At 36.4% G+C, this 23,048-nt stretch overlaps 1 protein-coding gene across 2 annotated transcripts in view; it reads right to left on the bottom strand.

The window, feature by feature from the left end:
- LOC120527864 (protein FAM53A-like) overlaps window positions 1-23,048 on the bottom strand; it is a 64,318-nt gene that overhangs the window by 8,403 nt on the left and 32,867 nt on the right. For both annotated transcript variants that reach the window (XM_039751771.1, XM_039751770.1), the window contains exon 4: window positions 17,473-17,645. In XM_039751771.1, coding sequence (XP_039607705.1) covers window positions 17,473-17,645 — 173 coding nt within the window. The remainder of the gene's footprint in view (window positions 1-17,472; window positions 17,646-23,048) is intronic.

Here is a 23,048-nt window from a genome sequence, read left to right as displayed (position 1 = left end):
ACAAAATATTTCTGATCATTAAACACATTTAACCATTAGTCAAATATAACACAAGTAAACACAAAATACAGTTTTTAAATGGTTTTTATTATTTAGGGAGAAAAAAAATCCAAACCTACATGGCCATGTGTGAAAAGTATTTGCCCCCTTGTTAAAAAATAACCTAACTGTGGTGTATCACACCTGTTCAATTTCCGTAACCACTCCCAGGCCTGATTACTTACTGCCACACCTGTTTCAATCAAGAAATCACTTAAATAGGAGCTGCCTGACACAGAGAAGTAGACCAAAAGCACCTCAAAAGCTAGACATCATGCCAAGATCCAAAGAAATTCAAGAACAAATGAGAACAGAAGTAATTGAGATCTATCAGTTTGGTAAAGGTTATAAAGCCATTTCTAAAGCTTTGGGACTCCAGCGAACCACAGTGAGAGCCATTATCCACAAATGGCAAAAACACTGAACAGTGGTGAACCTTCCCAGGAGTGGCCGGCCAACCAAAATTACCCCAAGAGTGCAGAGACGACTCATCCAAGAGGTCACAAAAGACCCCAGGACAACGTCTAAAGAACTGCAGGCCTCACTTGCCTCAATTAAGGTCAGTGTTCACGACTCCACCATAAGAAAGAGGCTGGGCAAAAATGGCCTGCATGGCAGATTTCCAAGACGCAAACCACTGTTAAGCAAAAGAACATTAGGGCTTGTCTCAATTTTGCTAAGAAACATCTCAATGATTGCCAAGACTTTTGGGAAAATACCTTGTGGACTGATGAGACAAAAGTTGAACTTTTTGGAAGGCAAATGTCCCGTTACATCTGGCGTAAAAGAAACACAGCACTTCAGAAAAAGGACATCATACCAACAGTAAAATATGGTGGTGGTAGTGTGATGGTCTGGGGTTGTTTTGCTGCTTCAGGACCTGGAAGGCTTGCTGTGATAGATGGAACCATGAATTCTACTGTCTACCAAAAAATCCTGAAGGAGAATGTCCGGCCATCTGTTCGTCAACTCAAGCTAAAGCGATCTTGGGTGCTGCAACAGGACAATGACCCAAAACACACCAGCAAATCCAACTCTGAATGGCTGAAGAAAAACAAAATGAAGACTTTGGAGTGGCCTAGTCAAAGTCCTGACCTGAATCCAATTGAGATGCTATGGCATGACCTTAAAAAGGCGGTTCATGCTAGAAAACCCTCAAATAAAGCTGAATTACAACAATTCTGCAAAGATGAGTGGGCCAAAATTTCTCCAGAGCGCTGTAAAAGACTCATTGCAAGTTATCACAAACACTTGATTGCAGTTATTGCTGCTAAGGGTGGCCCAACCAGTTATTAGGTTCAGGGGGCAATTACTTTTTCACACAGGGCCATGAAGGTTTGGATTTTTTCTCCCTAAATAATAAAAACCATCATTTAAAAACTGCATTTTGTGTTTACTTGTGTTATATTTGACTAATGGTTAAATGTGTTTGATGATCAGAAACATTTTGTGTGACAAACGTGCAAAAGAATAAGAAATCAGGAAGGGGGAAAATAGTTTTTCACACCACTGTATTTTTTTACATTTTGGTGCTGTAAACTTTAACAGAATAAGCCATAAGTGTTAAAACTGACAACACTAAAAAAATGTAAACATTACTGGTGCACAATAAAAAAACATCTCTGAAGAGCACTTAGAAACATTCTAAATTTCTATTTTTTTTAAATGCCACTCCTTGCAAACATCTGAAGCAAAGCAAAATTATAAATTTAAAAAAGGTATCTCCCAGCAGGTCATAATTGCAGGCAGAGGGACCCCTGAAGAAAAATGAAAACCAAAGGAATTTCCAAATATGTTGACCTGAAAGCAGCAAAGGTTTTGGTTTATAAAAAATAGAAAATTATTTATTATTTATTTCTGGACTAGATGAACATATATTATTATTTTAAAAAAAAACCTTACATTTCAAAAATTTTCCACTAAACCTTTTGTCCTGCTATTACAGAATCACTAAATGTGACACTTTTTTCAGTTTACACATAGATTCATTTAACTCATTTCTGAACCAAATAGCTGTATACCATGATTTTTGGGTTGTGCTACAATTTCAAAAATTCTGAAAACACTTGTCCTGCTATTGCACCATTTTAATGCAATAAAATACAAAAAAAATTGCCTTAGTTGCACCATTTTAATATAATAAAATACAAATTGCCTTAACAGATTTTAACTGGGTTTTAAACAGGTTTAATAATCATGAAATGTGTTTCACATATGCAGTTTAGATATTTGCCAGTCTTTTAAACTTTTTACTACAAATGCAAAGAAAAGACTGCCACTCTACATTACCTTCCTCCCACTATTGCTTTCAAGTCCAAAGAAACCAACAGTAGCTTAAAAACTTGCTTGAAGCAAAAAATGAATGCCAAAAATATTACAGAAAGGACGTCTGACAGCATTCTTTGGAGACTGCTAAAATTCAAATTCTAGAAGATGAATGTTGTAGAAAGGGAGCTGTTTAAAGTATTATTTACAGTGTAATCAATTTTTCCCACATTTACTTGCAATTCATTGAATATTCACTGTGTTCAGCAGAAAACATGTATTGCAATTTGCTAAAAAAAAAATATCCAACTAGTCTAGCATGATTGTTGCACTTCACTTTATTTTAAAATATCATACATAGTTCACTATAATGATATGCAAGGCACTGGTAACATGGTCTTCCATTAGATATGTATGGATGTTATTCAGGCACTAGTGAATGTATGGCCACAATTATCTGCTCTTACTCAAACAGGCACAGGTACTCTTAAAACGGATTTCAGCGTGGTGTTTACAGAAAATATGATACACTGGCAATCTTGAAATTTATCTAGTGTTAATAAACAGAACACACACACACAAGCAAATATATACACCAGCACAGATGGGGCACCTGGCAATTGATGATGTCCATATAAATGCTTTATGAAAAATAAACTATTTAAAAAATTGAAAGGGCCACGTTAAACCAATCTATCTACTCCCCAGCAACAAAGGAAAAAGAATATTTTAGACTAATAATGTTGCATGACTTCATGTTTTTAAAATAAGTAGTCTGCCTGTCGATTTCTTGTAGGTGTTCTCCAATATATTTCACAGATAAAGTTAATATTTAATAGTTCCTCATGGTATATAAACATCAATGTTCTGCAGTCTTGTAGTACCTGTACATTTTCAGTGAATTCTGGAGCTCTGAGGCAGAAATGCAAACCACTAGGTCACGGTGCCATCCATTATATTTTTATCTTGCAATGAAATAGAAATTGGATGTATCAAAAATGTATTTGCTTATTCCCATTTACATTTGCAGTCAGAGACTATCCAGCTAGCATCAGGCAAAAAGTTAGAATTGACCTTAGACAGTACAGCAATTAATCACTGCGTACACTCATGCAGGCACTAATGACCCATTTTAAAAAACTGCCAATGTAACCAGCAAACTTTTGTAGAGTTGCAGGAAATGAAACCTAAATGAAAACCAATGCAGAGCAATAATTTATATACAATATTGTATCCAAGTGCAAAGCATGCAACTACTAACTAAAGTCTAAGATAAAGCATTTTAACTGATCAGAAGTAAGCAATCGTTTTACTGAAAATCCAAAATAGACACATCTAACAGAACAAGACAATTTATAACATGACACTTGCAAAAACACAGCTGCCATACTTCACAGAAATTTGTTAAACAACACAAATCCTGTAAATTCTATGTAGCAGAACATGCCTCACATCTAGAAAAAAAAAAATATTTTACAGCCAGGACATCAGATAATAGTTTACAGATGACAGATTGGAAGATTCCCTAGTGTATTAGTGATTAGAATTTTACCTAACTTATGCAAGAGAGTCCTTATAGTCATGTGGGCAGTGTGTAATTTCAGTTATCATATTCATAAAACTGTGCTGTACTCTGCTCTTCAACTCAACCAATACACAAGTGCTTTTCTTTTGTCAAAACCAGATAGGCCAAAGTGAGTACATGTACTTATGTTGTACAAACGTAGCTACCGATTAACTCACCTGCACTTCGGTATTTCTGAGATGTCCCATTCAACTTTAAACAAATTCCCAGTTAATTGAGGAAAATAATGTAACTTTTGGAGGCTGCACAGAGTTTTGCATTCCAAATGAAAAGTAAAAAATTTGGCATTACTACCCCCAACAAGAGGAAAAATTTACCCTCAATGCTCTATCAGATAATACATGTCCCTTAAAAGTGTGATTATTCAATATTTGACCAAGTTCTTAATGAACAGAAAGGTGTCATCCTTCTTAGAGTAGGACAAATATAAGCAGCTCTTTTGTAAATCCAAAAATATTTCAAGGATTCTTTATTCTCCATGGCATTATTTCCATACTGTAGACCATCTGACCAGGCTAATAAGTTTATCAATGTCTTCCTGACTCACTGTGTAATCAACTACATTTATCAGGTCTTATTTGAAAGCTATTAAAAAGCTGGGCCTATTAGGCCTGTGTCAAAAGTGTTGATTTTCCGATAAATTTTGTTTAAACCATTCAATATTGATTCTTAGAAGTCTCAAAATTGTCTTGGGAATCTGTATCCTGCTCAATTGCTATACATAGATTATTGCTTATCTTTGCTTTTGGCATTCAATCCAGTACATGATGCTAATGCACCTGGTTAGGCTTTGTAAGTAAAAAGCACTTTATTACTTCACATAAAATGGTGTGTCCTCTTTAACTGAAATCAGCATCTTTAATACTTAAATCAGATGTAGACTTAAAGGATTCAAATGGTGTAATGGTAAAGAACAACTGGATAAAAGCAAAGCCATACACAAGCTGTGCAGCTCAGAAGTTAATTATTGTAACACAACAAATTTAAGCAATCATTTATCCCAATGTTACCTACAAACAACCTCTGTCAACATCCAAACAAGCCTAAACAACCCACACTGGGGACTCCATTTAATTCACCTCGTGCTAAAAAAAAAAATCTACAGCCGTTTTCATCTGTAAACATAAGAGATGCAAAAGATAAGAGACCCTATAACGCCCCTCAACCTGGCAAAGCAAGCTAGCAATTGGCAGAATTTTCAGAGCAAAACAAAAAGTGAGTGTGTGCTCAAAGCAATCAACTTCAAGTAGCACCATAATACCGGCATTATCAGTCATGATGGCCGATTCTTTTTCTTTTATGTTCCATTTATTCAGTACTGCTCTCATCAAGCATCTGCTCTAGATCCTCATTTTTAAAAGCTTCCCTTTTGTCTGAGGACTGTCAGGACACAATTTCAAGACTGATTAACGTGATTGCTACATGTGAGCAACTAAAGATGTGTAACTTGTAGAGTTATAGAAAGACGAGTTTTTCTGCTGTATCTTTAATTTTGACTAATTCAAGAATTTAAATGACCATTAGGGGAATAAATCTGGCTAAGAGTTAAGCTGAAGGGTGTCTACATGGAGATTTATAACACATGAATAGGTTATTGAACAACACTATTTAATAAGCAATATTTGATGACATTATAATAATCACAACATGAGACAGATGTTTTGTAAAGTAGCTGCCATTGCATTGTATTAAAACAAGGAGCCTGCCCATAATGTGCGGACTCTGATGTGGTGGTACATGTTAGTTAAATTATGAGTGCAGTGCTGTGAAAAAGTTTTTAAAAAGACCAATTATATTTTGCTCCACATTTTACAAATACTGATGTTAACTGCTCATTACTAATTATTTCTTCTTGTCATTCTATGCGTATGTTATGAAGTCATTATGTACTAGACAGACACCCTTGAAATAAAGCATTCCTGAAATTGTCACATTAATGCTCTCTATGCATGATGAAGTAATCTTTTGAAAAGCCACCACAAATATATCAGTGCATGCTAATTCAGTCAAGATAAAATCAGTACTGAATCGAAACAGGGCATTGTGAATCAGAATCGAATCAGTACATCAGTGTTGATACTCAGCCTTTGTGCCTATGTTGACCAGTGACTATTCTTGAAGTCATTACAAAAGCTACCTATTCCATTAAGTCTTTGGAGGCAAATGATGTACATTAAGCTTTAAAAAGAGTGAAAGAGCAATGCTGCCAAAACACTACGTGCTGGGATAAAAATGACAGTTACCCACTTTGATGATTACTAAGAGTTTCTACGCATTTACCATAACACTAGATCACACTGCAGCAATGTCAATGAATGAATAATAAGACCAAGATTTTCTTTAATTTTTCAAGATTTTTCCTAAAAAATCTTTTTAAAAAGTAAATATATTTTAAATACTATGCACCTGAGTGTTTGGTGGGGAGGGGAAGCATAGTGCAGACTTGACCAGATGTCTACAGCAACAGGTGTATACTTCAAGTAAAAGAGACTAAGCAAACTGACCTTTGTACAAGGAATAATGCACTTTCCTTAAGTAATTCTGTTAGTTCTCTCCTAGTACTACTACTACAGGTGCTGGTCATAAAATTAGAATATCATGACAAAGTTGATTTATTTCAGTAATTCCATTCAAAAAGTGAAACTTGTATATTAGATTCATTCATTACACACAGACTGATGTATTTCAAATGTTTATTTTCTGAGGTCCAAGGTCAACGCAGCCGCCTACCAGGAAGTTTTAGAGCACTTCATGCTTCCTGCTGCTGACGAACTTCATAGAGATGCAGATTTCATTTTCCAACAGGACCTGACATCTACACACAGTGCCAAAGCTACCAGTAACTGGTTTAAGGACCATGGTATCCCTGATCTTGATCGGCCAGCAAACTCACCTGACCTTAACCCCATAGAAATTCTATGGGGTATTGTGAAGAGAAAGATGCAATACGCCACACCCAATAATTCAGAAGAGCTGAAGGCCACTATCAGAGCAACATGGGCTCTCATAACACCTGAGCAGTGCCACAGAATGATTGACTCCATGCCACGCCACATTGCTGCAGTAATCCAGGCCAAAGGAGCCCCAACTAAACATTGAGTGCTGTACATGCTCATACTTTTTATGTTCATACCTTTCAGTTGGCCAACGTTTCTAAAAATCCTTTTTTTGCATTGGTCTTGATAGATATTCTAATTTTCCGAGATACTGAACTATACTGAAAATTAAAAGAAATAAACATTTGAAATACATCAGTCTGTGTGTAATAAATGAATCTAATATACAAGTTTCACTTTTTGAATGGAATTACTGAAATAAATCAACTTTGTCATGATATTCTAATTTTATGACCAGCACCTGTATAAACTACAGTGGGTAAACAACATTTTTAAAATACATATAATTTTTAAGTGGAGTATTCCATTAAATCTTAAATGTTTTATTTATCCCTTTCACAGATGGTTCAATTACTCTGAAATTTGAAAGTTACAACCAAAATGTAAATAGGTTACACCAATAATTAGAAAACTAGTTATATTAATGAGGCCCTCTAGTCCAGATTAGAATTGGGCTAACAAAACATGCCATGGTTTTGGGCACAGAGATTAAAACTGATATGGTAGTGCATAATAAAAGCATTTTGTAGTAACCTTGTCAAAAAATGACTACAAAACACTAAAAATGTCTCAACGCAATTTCTTTTACAAAAATACTATCTTTATAAGATAAAAGAAATGTGCTATGAAATGTCATTCATATAAAATGTAACATATGCGAAGATTTTAATAAATACCCTTTAAATAATTCCAAATTAAAATCATGTTAATCAGTAAGGTCTAACATCAAAAATGGACATGACTACATGAACTGCACACCACCAAAACTGTTCAATCATACCATTTGTATAAAAATGTATTATGCAGTCATCTTGTATTATGTGCATCTTTTACACATAGACTAACATTTATGTTGATTTTAACTCTAAAAAAATCATTAAGCACTGAAATGCTGCCTGGAGTTTAGAGTGAAATGTTAAAAAAACAATCTTCCTGTGACATTTTAAACCAATATGAACATAAGCTAAAGGTTACCAACCAAGAACACCAAAAGCAAACCAAAGCATTCTCTACTATAGAAGTCATCACATTTAGAAAGTATAGGCTGACCTAAAATTGACTCGCTCCAAATTTATTGGCTGACATGGATGTAGTTTGACCCATCCAGAAGTGTTGGTTATGGGGGTGGGGAAAAAGGTACAACTGCTAATCAGAATTCTTTAAAGAAATGGTGCTTCCACAGATGACAAATGCATTTCACTCTATTATAATAAAAAAAAAATCCTGAGACTAGACAAGACTTTATGCCAAGAGATTTAACCATGCCCAGGGCCAGAAATAAAAGACCGAGTACATGACAAAGCAGAACGTCAAAGAATTTAGAGATAATGAAAGTACTAAAATTGGAAAGTCTCAAAAAAATTATAATAAAGATCGCATTAGCATAAACAAATGGAAATTATTACTCAGTGAAATAATGGAGCAGTGAAAACAGATCAAATATTTTTCGGATTTAAACATCAAGTCAGAGACTTGTAGATAGTCCAATTCGTGTTGCCATACGGGAAAAGTAGTGTTTCTTTCCAATGAAGACGCATATCCACAAGAATTATAAGATTTGTTGTTTGGTGAAATCGAAATCCACATAAGCGAGCAGCAGAGATGTGAAGAGGCTGGCACGTAGCGCAGACGGGGGTTTGGGGGGATAATAGGGTGAGCGAAGTAATACAATTACCTTTAACACTACAATTACCAGAGCCTACGAAAAAACTCGTAAATCCGTCCCACCTTAAATCGCTTCTTAAAATCGTTCACAGCTCTCCACCAGCGTCTTTTGTCATCTAAATGTGCTGATAAAAATGAGGCTGCAAGCAGCCGGCTATTCCATCCCCCCACTGACTTAAAACATGCACAAACTTCTCCCAGCTCATGCCTTGATTGATTTTCTGGGAGTGAAGTGGAGTTTTTGAGTGGAAATAATAGATCGTTGTTTGGAACACACACATTTCATGTCTGTTCCGTTTCTACAGTAATCTGTGTAAACACATTGTTAAAACAGAAACGTTTTTTATATTCTGCTAGTAGATGACAAAATGTAGGCATAAACTATATAATGTATGAAGCCTTAAGCCTGAAGTATCACACAAATAATTTCACAAAAGGTACAAATCTAACACAATTGCGCTTTTATTCAAAAATATAACTGCAGAAACAAAAAGCCGCCTTAACATGCAACACTGACACCCGTTGATTATGACTGCCTCTGTGGCGCAATAGAATCAGCTGCTGACTAGGAATCAAAAGGTCGCAAGTTTGATCCTGCACCACTCCGTTTTGAGAAGTAAACTGCCCTTAGTCTTACTATTTTAGAATAAAAACATACATTTGATTTCAGTCTGTAACAGCCGGTGTAATTTATGATACTTGTAAAGGTTAGCTCTGGTTTTAAGTCAGTTTTATCATCTCAGCCGCGTTCATGAGCCCAAACACACCCCACCCCCGGACATGCTCAAAAAAATACATTTGTAATGCCACAAAAAGTGCATGCAGACATGTCCGTGCCAAATAAATAACATTCAATGTTTTGAAGAAATCGTTTTATGACACAATTTACCTTTATTTATTTTCTTACTTCCTAAAGCCTAAAGTCACAAGTAGTGTGCAGAGGGCATGCACAAAACTGTGTGTAATGCTACGAAAAAAGTGCCTGCTGACACTATAGTATGAAAGCAATGGTATGTGCATTCTTGCTCCAATGTATAGTAGAAGGGAGCCGAGTTTACCTCTGTTACAGCGCGTCTATGTGAAAACAGCAGTATCAGATGCTGGGGTGGGGTGTGTTTGGGCTCTGGTAATTCTAGTGTTAATATACATGAAAAAGATGCACATAAAATGCTGACATGTAAACATACATGGCAAAAAAAGCATTTACGGTACATATAGCTCTGAAATGTTACCTAAACATCAACTGATTTTAGATGTACCAAAAATAACCACTAACCAACTAGAGCACTGAATAAATGCTTATCACACCTAAGTTTTCATTAAATAGTTTTAGCCCTCAACATAACATTTTTGAACCCCACCCATCCCAATTGGAAATCTTTCCACATCCATATTATACTGTTTCCTCACCTACAAATATTCTGTATTAAATATACAGAACAAAGAAGGCATATGAGTTAAACAATTAACTGTATGTTAAAAAAATGAGTTTTACACGGATAGCCAGCATACTGCTCAAAAGCCATTAAATGCAAATTAAACAATTAAAGTTTAATAAAATGAGCCTAAAAAAAAAAAACTGCTAAAATGCTCAGAGTAGCTTTAGTAAATACAATTCTGTCTTCGGTATGTCCTATGAAACTGCTTTACATATACAAAAAAGTTTATATTCAAGCATTAGCTAAAATGAAAGAGGGCCAATGTCTCCCTAGAAGCAGGTATTCAGATATAAAAGATTTTTTTTTTTAGAGCAGATTCCAACTGCTGGCTGCCACATAGCCTTGCTGTGAGTTTTTAACAGCTATGGCCTTTGTCTTAAGGAATGGGCACTAGGATAGTTACCTGAGCACTCTCTTATCTTAAATGGGAATTTGTTTGAAATCGTTGTGACTTGGCATATTGGACCTGTATAAGGATGTGGACTAGACTAGAAAGTTGCTAATTAAATCCCTGACACAAATATGTAACTGTGAGCAAGCTACTTAACCAACTTGTGCTCCAGCACTACAAAACATGGAAAGAGATATAATAAATTAGAAAATCATAGAAAAGTTAATTTTAGTAATTCAGTTGTAAGAGTGAAACTTGTATGACAGATTCATTACACACAATATTTTTTTTAATACAGAAATGTTGGCCTACTGAAAAAGTATGTCCATGTACACACTCAATACTTGGTCGGGGATCCTTTTGCATGAATTACTGCATCAACGTGGCATGGAGGCGCTGAGCCTGTGGCACTGCTGAGGTGTTATAAGTCCAGGATGCTTTTTTCCACCCTTCAGATCATCTGCATTGTTGGGTTGGAGAATCTCATCTTCCCCTTGACAATACCCCATAGATTACTTATGGGTTTTAGATCAGGCAAGTTTGCTGGCCAATCAAGCACAGTGATACCATGGTCAGTAAACCAGGTATTTTTTACTATTGGCAGCTTGTCTGCAGAGGGAAGTGTGAAGAGCTCTGAAAGTCATGCACAAGACTAAAATAAATGTCTGAAATATGCATCTCTACAAACTCACCACAATGCCACTTGGCAGAGAGATTGGCAAGCCTGTAGGCATAAGATACCTAGCATCATAGTTGATATCTTCACCCTACTCCTGTGCTATTGACACATTCCAGGAATTCTGGGTACCCACTCTCTTGTAAAAGTTTTCTTAAGGCAAAACCACAATTTAACATTTCTGTATTTAACATTTTCTGACATTTTACATTTGCGAATGGCAAGTGATTGTAATGGCATGTTTCTAATGTTATATACTTAAATATCTCTCATACTTAAATAAAATTGAGCAAGTAACAATAATTTGCAGTCCCTTTGGTCACAAGTAAAAGTGCTTTGAATGGCAGAACAACACTGCATTCCAAAAAAAAAAAAAAAAAAACAAACACCTGCTACCCACTGTCAAATTTGGTGGAGGTTCCATCATCTATGTGGCTAGTACAGGGACCCTTGTTAAAGTCGAGGGTCGGATGAATTCAACCCAATATCAACAAATTCTTCAGGATGATGATCAAGCATCAGTTACAAAGTTGAAGTTACGCAGGGGCTGGATATTCCAACAAGACAATGACCCAAAACACAGTTCAAAATCTACAAAGGCATTCATGTACAATGTTCTGGAATGGCTGTCAAAGTCCCATGACTTTAGTAGAAAATGTATGGGATGGTTTGAAGCAGGCTGTCCATGCTTGTCAGCCATCAAATTTAACTGAACTGGAGAGATTTTGTATGGAAGAATGGTCAAAAATACCTCCATCCTGACACTCATCAAAGGCTATAGGAGGCGTCTAGAGGCCGTTATATTTGCAAAAGGAGGCTCTACTAACTACTACTCATATTCTTAGCTCGACATCCACATATCACAAGTGTTTACAAAGTGTGTTTTAATAAGTTTACACTTGTTTAAAGCATGTGGGAGGAGTATTTTAAAGCTTAAACTATTAAAAAAATTTTTTTTATATGGTTTCTATATCACGGATTTTCACCTATCGCTGATGGGTCTGGAACGCAACTTCCGCGATAGGCGGGGATCACTGTATATTGCATATTTTGTTAACCCAATAAACTTAAAATCACTGCTGAAATACTACTGTTTCCATAAGGCATGCCATATATGAAAAGGAAGTTGCTACTTTGAAAGCTTAGCCAATGATAAACAAAAATCCAAAGAATTGAGAGGGGTTCCCAAACATTTTCATATGACTGTATATAAAACACAGGCCTAGGGTTACAAATGGGTTCCATTCAACTGTCATCTGCATCAAAAGTAGTTTGTTTCATTTAGGATAAAAAATTGGAAGTCAGTTTTATATACTCATTCATATGTGTGAAATTGCCAAGACCAAACCAAAATGTATATATTTATTAAAGATTTGTTCATAATTTGAGTCACAACAGGGGGCTTGCAAATTAATACTCTAGGAACTAAAAATTTATTATAAAAAGTGTTTCAGGTCTTGAAAGGAGGCTTCATCGATACTTAACCTTAAACTTGAAAGTTGATATAAGGTGCCAGGATACCATAGCATTTATATTGTGACATTCTGCAATATTGAAAAGAAAGAAACACACTGGTAATATCCAGTGAAGATCTGAAGGGCAGCAATCATAAAACAGGTAAGGACTGTACGAAGAGGCACATTTTGACACCTAAATATCAGCACAAATTAAAGAACTTTGGATGGTCCAATTAAGATAATTTCAGAGGGAACGAAGGTAAGAGGCAAGGTACATGTAGAGAGAACAGAATCCTAATGTAGTTGTGCAGTGACCTGTTAATGAAAAGAGGAAGCCAGTGACTAGGTATAACCTGTTTGTAGTGAAACATACAACATTCCATTTGTGTACAAGTATTATGGAATAGTTTATAAGACCATCGCTTGTGAGATGTTTCAGCAGTGCAGAAGAACCTAAATAAGACATTGAGGGAACAGGTAGTGATGAAGGTTTTGAATTTACAGATGGAGTCAAAGGAAGTGACAAAGCTAGGCCAAGTAAAGTCAATTGTTTTGAAACACAGGAGTTAAAAGGATTCAGAAAACAGAGAATGGGGAGAGGGTATTCCAGTATAATATTTTCATAGAAATGTGTTAAAGGAGAAACAGAAGGTTAGGAAAGATATTTGGAGGGTTGAGAGACCTAATAAAATATTGTCATATGTCTCAAACTGCAATTTATGAATGGAAAACAGAAAACTAAATCTGTAATGATGGAAGTGATAACAAAAGATGTAAGAGTACCTGATGAATAGGGAGAATTGCTCTCCATGATTTATCAGATTTTAAAGGGTCAGATATGAAGAAAATTTTTACTATTATCCTATACAACAAGAAATCAAAGACAATTAGGCAAGATGTCTTCTTTGGGCTTTAATTTTAGGCTGATGTTCAGGCTGCTTGCCAAAATTACACATCTTTGCATGCTACAAGTAAATCTGGGACATTTACAATTTTATCATAGAGTCATAACTTCCTTTTACATGGCACATCAGTCTTCCATGCTGTCATTTGTTGTAATTATTACTGGTAGTTTGGTGACTGAAAGAGAGCCATGAATTTATGTTTCAAGTTGCACATTCCAAAAGGCAAGGGGATCAGGAACACAAGTCCTATTCTGATGGAATTAGTTTTACAACAGGAAGTGAGGTTAAGTAATAAAGTTCTACTTGGGCAGGATTTTTTTTTTTTTTTATAATATACTTGGTGGTGGATGTCTGGGTTTTCAGAAGAAACCAAAGCAAGAAACAGCGTGAAGATATTATTCATAATGTGGTTCTCCATAAAGGACAAACTAAAACATTGTAGCAAGATTTGCCACTCCACTTTCGTAAAAGTGGATACACATTTTGTAAGCCTTACAGATATAATGCTTAGAAAGGATACAACACAAGGTCCCAGATCCACTTTTAGGCTTGGCTTTGTTTCTTATGATGTGTGAAAGTAGTGCAGCAAGACCTTCGTTTTTCTTTAGCACAAATTGTTTCAGTGGTTAAAAAAATCCCCCATATTCATCCAGATTACACTGGATACATAAAATTAAAGCAAAAGAATATTACACTCGCATCCAATCAAAACAGCTCAAATTAAAACAATTTAGTTACATATTAATTAAAAAAAGGAAAAGAAAGAAAAAACACAGCTTAATAGCCCAATAGATTTCACTCTTAAATATAATACAGTAATCCCTCCTCAATCGCGGGGGTTGCATTCCAGAACCCTCCGCGATAGATGAAAATCCGTTAAGTAGAAACCATATATATGTTTGTATGGTTATTTTTATATATTTTAAGCCCTTATAAACTGTCCCACACTGTTAACATTTTTAGAGCCCTCTAGACATGAAATAACACCCTTTAGTCAAAGGTTTAAACTGTGCTCCATGACAAAACAGAGATGACAGTTCTTTCTCACAATTAAAAGAATGCAAACATATCTTCCCCTTCAAAGAATGCGTGTCAGGAGCAGAGAATGACAGAGAGAGAAAAGTAAACTAAAGTAAGAAAAGTAAAGTAAACAGCCCCTCTGCTCACACCCCCTCCAACAGGCGCAGAGAGGGTGAGAGAGAGAGAAAGTGAGAGAGAGAGAGAGAGAGAGAGAGAGAGAGAGAGAAAAGCAAACAATTAAGCACCACGCGGGAAGCATATCTTATATCACTGAGGAGTTTTAGTTAATATGTAATACATGCTCTGATTGGGTAGCTTCTAAGCCATCCACCAATAGCGTCCCTTGTATGTAATCAACTGGGCAAACAAACTGAGGAAGCATGTACCATAAATTAAAAGACCCATTGTCCACAGAAATCCACAAACCACCGAAAAATCTGTGATATATATTTAGATATGCTTACATTTAAAGTCCGCGATAGAGTGAAGCTGTGAAAGTCGAAGCGCGATATAGTGAGGGATTACTGTATCCAAAACACAATGTTAAGGCAGTTTTAAAATTTAAATACTGCAATACACCCAGGCAGCCATATTGAGCTTAAGGAATAAGGACAACTGGACATTTTGTGGAAAAATCATAAGACTGCCAAGCTAGAGAGACTATTAAGCAAAATCCAGTTTTCAAATCTAAATCCACCTAATTCAGGTGTTTGATCCAATGTAGCCAAAAGCAGAAATTTTTTTTTTTTTTTTTTTATATCTACCAAGCGAGAAAATAAGCACATCTTCATATTCAATTTCCTGGAAAATTTGTATCCTTCTCAACATACTTGTTTTTCAAAGCAAAGCATTATTTCCGCCAACCTCAGAGAGACTGTGAATGGTTTCAGTGTAATTGTCATCTTTGTTCATTGGGCCAATAAAAGCATTAATAGTAAAATTAAATGCAGACTCAAGCTACTTTTACTTCAAAAGTAACGATGCTATCAGCAAAACACTAAAATAAGTATCAGGCTTGATGTGAGTTTGAAGTAAATTTTCTAACTTACAAGTGACCCCTTGACACTAGGCAACAGAGCCAGAACCATATTTTACTCAGAAAGTTGTGTAACAAATAAAAGCAGTGAAAATGACTAAGAATTTAGCCTTTATTAAACGGTTTCTACATAAATTTTTAACCCTCTTTCCCTGCGGGTAATTTTAATTGCTCTTCTTCAAACCTTAGACAGTGCACCAATAAAGCGGTACTTATTCATTATGATTCTTCTCAACTCTCATTTAAGTAATTTCAAATATACCAGAACAGGAAACCGATGTTGCATCACTGTAAATGGTCTTTTACTTTCTGATGTTATAGTTAGATTAACTTTATTTAATACTAACTTTCATTTGTACCTGCCAGTTGCAACTACAATTTCTACCATGTAACTACTCAGTCCTGCTATCAAAAAGACTTCCCTGTACACTCTTAACAGTTTGTGTGGTTAAATAATCTTGAAGGGAGAAATTTAGAAATTCTGTTGAAGCGGACTTTTCTTTGTCGCAAAATTCATGATTTAACCATCACTGTTATTTAAAATTTCATTTTGTCCTGCAACTAAGCATAGAGTACTTACAATTTCCTTATTCGGGGATAACACTATTTTAGGTAATAGGGTTATCTCTGTTCAACATTTTTTTGATTCTGCCTCCACCGCATTGGGCATTTTTTTTTTTTTTTTTTAAAAAACCCCAATCTTTCCATATGCAACATTTATCAAGGATAACCAATCCCTAGCAACTGTGTGTTACTTGCTAGAGAAAATGTTTTAACTTGCTTCAATTGATTGGATCTGTTTATACATATAGTACATCAATAGCTCTTTGTAAACCATTTTCAGTTAATGGAAAAGTCTGCTAAAAACTTCCTATCAAAATTAAAAATCCAAATGCACATTTGGTTCTATGACTTTCTTGTAAATGAAAAAACTTTCTACTGATAAAGCTTTCTTCAAAACCCTCATCCCATATAACTTTCAACTCCAAGCATTTATCATGGAATTATTTATGATTAAAATTGAATGCTACGAACTCAAACATATATGAGGAGTACTGAACCAATATTTGACATTTTTCTCCCCTTGCCTTCCTGCTCCTCAATATAACTTCTTACCCTTGTCATCTTGAGGAAATCCAGTGAAGGACGACTCCACCTAACATCTTCCTCTCTTCTCCGTTTCAGCCCACTTTTGCGTTCATTAAGCACACATGGTTGTGAGCGGCATCGAAGCAGGCCTTGACGACGACTGAGCTCTGGGGTTGAAGTGGGAGTGCTGTTGGCTGAAGGCAGAAGAGTTGCTGTGTCGGTAATGTGTTCTTGAGAGAGTGAAAGTCGTCGTCGTGGATGGTAGTCACAAGGTCCCCCTGAATGCCATCGAATACCAGACGAGTTTGTGCTGCCCTCACTACTGTCTACAAATCCACTGCTGGCAGAGGATGGTCGAGGGACAGGAGATGTGTTAAAACTGTTGCTGTTGATGACACTGTTATTCAATGACAAAATATGTTTGCTACCACTTTTACTGCAGTTACTCAAGGAACACGATGTAGGCTGTGGAAGGCAAACGCTGGTGCTGCGCTGCATTGTGGCACTACCTTGGCTGTTACATCTCTGTAGAGTTGTGCTGCCTCCACTGTTGCATCTCCGTTTGGACACAGGAGTCCAAACTTTTGAACTGCTGTTTGGCTTCCAAGGTGACCGGCAACGAGCAAGTTCATCTGGTTCAGACAAAGATCGGCAGTGTCTTTTAGTAGGTGGAGCCAAAGGCTGACTACAATTCTCATTCAAATTAAGCTCACTTATCCAGCCAGGCAAAACAGAGACACTGCTGCAGGTCCTTGTTGTACTATTTCCAGTGCTGCCACTCGTGCTTACCCATGAAACAATGGAAGATGGTGTTGTGGTATCCTTTTGCCACTGCAGGCCAATGTTGTCAGTGCCACCATAGTTATATTGACAAATTGGAAAATGGAAAGCAGTAGCCTTGGTTGATGTTGCTTCTTTCCTGATTTGACAGCCATTTCCAACAACTCTCCATGGGCGATCTTCTGCAATGGATAGCATTCATGACAGAAAGGGAAATAAAAAGAAATTTAAGGTGAAGCTGTAAACATTAGAAAAATGTTACTTTCAGAGCAAACTATATACTATTAATATCATAACTAAAAGTAAAAGAAAACTTTTTCATGGAAAAAACAGCTGAATTAGGTACTGATTATAACCTTTGTTATTTAATGATAAAGACTAAAATTACCTGCAAGGCTGGTTACATCTCAAGTTTGTATTGCACAGTATTTGAATTAAGAGCTTGGTATCTCTATGTTAATAGACATATTTCAAACACTAAGGACATAGGTTTCTAATACTAAGTATTAAAGATGGATTGCACCTAGAATTTCCACTCAGATTAATTGCTTTCCATACTAGAGCAAGCATGCATACAAATAGTATCTATAAAATATGGTATAATTTCCAAAAAAATGACTGCAGGCAGCACGGTGCCACAGTGGGTAGCGCTGCTGCTTTGCAGTTAGGGGACCCAGGTTTGCTTCCTGGGTCCTCCCTGCGTGGAGTTTGCATGTTCCCCCCGGTTTCCTCCCACAGTCCAAAGACATGCAGGTTAGGTGCACTGGCGATTCTAAATTGTCCCTAGTGTGTGCTTGGTGTGTGGGTGTGGACGCGCCTTGCGGTGGGCTGCTGCCCTGCCCAGGGTTTGTTTCCTGCCTTAAGCCCTGTGTTGGCTGGAATTGGCGCCAGCAGACCCCTCCATGACCCTGTAGTTGGCATATAGCAGGTTGGATAATGGATAGATGGATGATGATTATATATTAATATCTCCCAATGGTCTGCCCAAATATTTCCTGAACTACCCCACAATAAAAAAAAAATAAACCCAATTTGAAAAATTAACAGGATTGGTTGAAAAGAAATACATACAAATGAAACCCAAAAGAGGAACTTTCATAATGCAAACACAAATACCATAGTAAGTTAAAAACACATAATTGTTCCTTAGCCACTAAGTATAAGTAGAATTACATTAGTTACAGTCATCAAAACAGACCTAATAAGGCACATTCACTTCATTAAATACTGTCCAATAAGGTTTCCTATACTTGAAAGGAATGAATTTTGGATCTATCTTGGGCATTTCCAACCTTTTCACTATCTTTCTAGGGAGTTATAATTATCAAGAGAAACTAAAAAAAAACAGAACAAATCAATTAAGTTACTGAAAAACAGCACTTGAATGCAGCATCAGCTATGAGAACAACAAACTGTGACTGCATGTCACCAACACCCAGTCCCTCAAAAAAACAAAAAAACAAAAAAACCCTCAGCATTAAGCTTCACTGTTGTTAACAAAAGGATATTAAGTGAATATTCAATGCAAAAGTTATTTTATCTTATGTACTTTGTGATGTTTGTAGAAACTGCAAAAAATGTACTCATTTTATGGAGAATGGAAATTAAGTTCCTAACACAATAGCTTGAAAAGAGACTAATGCTGAGCAAAGAGCAAAAAATATCAGAAAGCTTGATCCTCTTTGAATACATTCCACTGTCATTCATGAGAGGCTTCTCCAGAAGGGGTTTAGTTAAACAATATTTTAGCAAAAATATACATTTTCAGGATATTGTAAGCACAAGACTGGATATATGACATATGGATTATGCAACATGGGTCAATAGAGATTTGTTTTCATTAACAGTTTGCTGTCTCTGTTCAACATTAGTCCCTACTGAAGCCTATATTGGTATGAATGTTTTTCTGCAATTAGCAATTACTCCAAACACAGGGCAAGTAACGCTCAAAACATTCAGCTTTAAATATCCCTTTAGAAGTTTTTAATTTGTACCGTATACTAAGGCTGAGCCAATGGTTGACATCTTTCATCACGATATGGCTGGATACATCGTAGATATAAATAAAAAAAATCAGATTGGCTCCAAACATTTGCAGAAATTTCCTCAAAGCATCAAACCGCAGTTTGATTTTTTTTGTTTTAATTGTACCTCACAAGGCGGCTGCCTGGCACTCACATTTGCAGCAGGAGGCATGTGAGGCTCCTATGCTATTCCAGTTTAGCAGGAGTGTGCTGTTGGCTGAGGAAACCAATGCATAAAGTTTGAATGGAAAAAGCATAGAAGTAGTTGTAGAACTGTGTCGCACAAGTATTCACAGACAATGAATGCTCATGATTTCTCACTCTTTACATCACTCTTTTAGGTAGCTTACTATTTTTAAAATGATCTCACAATGTGGTCACACAAGTTGGAATTCTTTTGTGACTCTGGCAGGTCGGCCACTTATAAAAGGTCCCCTGAAGCTGCTTACTTGCCTTATGAAATGTCAGCTATGGATGATTGATCCCTAGGCTAGTACAATTTGTCATCAATGCTATATACTTTCATTCACCATCTATTTTCCTAACCCGCTTTTAGTCTATCCTTATGGTGTTAAATTTTACATAACCTATGAAGAGAGATTTGGGTGCCAGACCAGGAAAGTGGCAATGTGGTGGTACTTGTTTGAAGCTTCAATGGGGCCCTTAAACCTTTGATCAAATGTTAGCATATCGCAAAGCTTACAGATTTAAGAGGACCATTTCCACCCAATTCATACAGTAAAACCAAAAGTCATAAATCGGGAAGCACAAAAAGACACTGACTAAACAGAATAGTGCCAGTAATTTCTTTCTACTTCAAGCACTGCTGACAGGCAAACTGGAATATACAGGTAGGTTCATTAGTATTTGATACAATTTTCATAATTTTGTCTCTGTGCACCACTATAATGGATTTGAAATGAAGCAACCAAGATGTGATTGACATGTAGATATGCAGTTTTAACTTAAGGCTTTTAACAAAAACATTGTATGATAAATTTTTATACATGGTCCCCCAAATTTTCAGGGGCTCAAAAGTATTTGGACAAACTATCAGTAACACAACAAATACTTTAAATACTTGGCTGAAAATCCTTTACAGTCAGTGACTGCCTGAAGTCTGTAACCCATGTCCTTCTCCAAGTGCTGGGTTTCCACCCAAGTGATGCTTTGCCAGGTCTTTATTGCAGCGGTCTTCAGATGTTGCTTGTTTGTTGTACTTTCTGACTTCAGTTTTGTCTTCAACAAGTGAAATGCATGTCCAATTTTGTTGAGGTCAGTTGACTGACTTGGTCATTACAAAATGTGTTATTCCTAAATTGCTCATACTAAAGTATATTTCTGTTAAACCATTTGAATTAATGCTGAAAGCCCCCACTTAATTCTTCATTTCAAATCCACAGTGGTGTGTATAGTGCCAAAATTATGAAAATGTTGTCACTGTCCAAATACTTATGAACCCAAGTATAATTGTACTGTGTACACAAGATAAAGAACCAATTACAATGTACAACAAAAGCAGTGCCTTATTTTTATATATATATATATATATATATATATATATAAAAAGAGTGTGCCATTATCATTTCTGCACTTACATTGTACATTACAAGTTTGAAATATCATTTTGTGGCATGCTTGAACACATGATAAGAAAATGCAATGTATGTGCTACAGTAGCCACAAGTTCTTTAGCACATTCCAAGCTGATTTTTTTGGTCAGACGTTGGTAGAAAGAGAACTCAGGATGCCATGGTTGACTGAGTAAATGTAATTAACTTCTAGTTTCCTTTTGTAAGAGATGTATCCAAATCAATGTTTTGAAAAGACAATGTAAACGATCAAAACCGCAGCGCCTTAAATTTATTACAAAATTTTCGTAAACAGTTGAAGCCTGTAAAATTGCATTCAATGTTATATAAAATATACATAATGAAGCACAAACCTTATTAACAGCTCAAAAACTACCAAATAAATACGAGGGGAGAAAAAAAAAAAGACATTTTCATAATTAAAAAACAATTGCCATAAACATGGCGTTAACTGCCATTTTCCCTGTTTACCCAGGTATGTTAGTTCTCTTAGAATATTTTTTCTTCACTCTCTGAACTTTTCTCCTTAGAAATCTTTCTTGGTCTCATCCCATCCACCTTCATCCTGATGCACACCCCTACAACCAACCATTCTCTGCCAATATAGAGTGGTGTGAAAAACTATTTGCCCCCTTCCCGATTTCTTATTCTTTTGCATGTTTGTCACACAAAATGTTTCTGATCATCAAACACATTTAACCATTAGTCAAATATAACACAAGTAAACACAAAATGCAGTTTTTAAATGATGGTTTTATTATTTAGGAGAAAAAATCCAAACCTACATGGCCCTGTGTGAAAAAGGAATTGCCCCCTGAACCTAATAACTGGTTGGGCCACCCTTAGCAGCAATAACTGCAATCAAGCGTTTGCGATAACTTGCAATGAGTCTTTTACAGCGCTCTGGAGAAATTTTGGCCCACTCATCTTTGCAGAATTGTTGTAATTCAGCTTTATTTGAGGGTTTTCTAGCACGAGCCGCCTTTTTAAGGTCATGCCATAGCATCTCAATTGGATTCAGGTCAGGACTTTGACTAGGCCACTCCAAAGTCTTCATTTAGTTTTTCTTCAGCCATTCAGAGTTGGATTTGCTGGTGTGTTTTGGGTCATTGTCCTGTTGCAGCACCCAAGATCACTTCAGCTTGAGCTGAGAAACAGATGGCCGGACATTCCCCTTCAGGATTTTTTGGTACACAGTAGAATTCATGGTTCCATCTATCACAGCAAGCCTTCCAGGTCCTGAAGCAGCAAAACAACCCCAGACCATCACACTACCACCACCATATTTTACTGTTGGTATGATGTTCTTTTTCTGAAATGCTGTGTTCCTTTTACGCCAGATGTAACGGGACATTTGCCTTCCAAAAAGTTCAACTTTTGTCTCATCAGTCCACAAGGTATTTTCCCAAAAGTCTTGGCAATCATTGAGATGTTTCTTAGCAAAATTGAGACGAGCCCTAATGTTCTTTTGCTTAACAGTGGTTTGCGTCTTGGAAATCTGCCATGCAGGCCGTTTTTGCCCAGTCTCTTTCTTATGGTGGAGTCGTGAACACTGACCTTAATTGAGGTAAGTGAGGCCTGCAGTTCTTTAGACGTTGTCCTGGGGTCTTTTGTGACCTCTCGGCTGAGTGGGCCAAAATTCCTCCAGAGCGCTGTAAAAGACTCATTGCAAGTTATTGCAAACTCTTGATTGCAGTTATTGCTGCTAAGGGTGGCCCAACCAGTTATTAGGTTCAGGGGGCAATTACTTTTTCACACAAGGCCATGTAGGTTTGGATTTTTTTTCTCCCTAAATAATAAAAAACATCATTTAAAAACTGCATTTTGTGTTTACTTGTGTTATACTTGACTAATGGTTAAATGTGTTTGATGATCAGAAACATTTTGTGTGACAAACATGCAAAAGAATAAGAAATCAGGAAGGGGGCAAATAGTTTTTCACACCACTGTATGTAACTGACTCTACTGT

This window comes from Polypterus senegalus, chromosome 4 (assembly GCF_016835505.1).
Source record: "Polypterus senegalus isolate Bchr_013 chromosome 4, ASM1683550v1, whole genome shotgun sequence".
In the NCBI taxonomy this organism is placed as follows: Eukaryota; Metazoa; Chordata; class Cladistia; order Polypteriformes; family Polypteridae; genus Polypterus; species Polypterus senegalus.
Note: the sequence above shows the minus strand (reverse complement) of the source record. Positions and strands in the feature narration are given on the sequence as shown.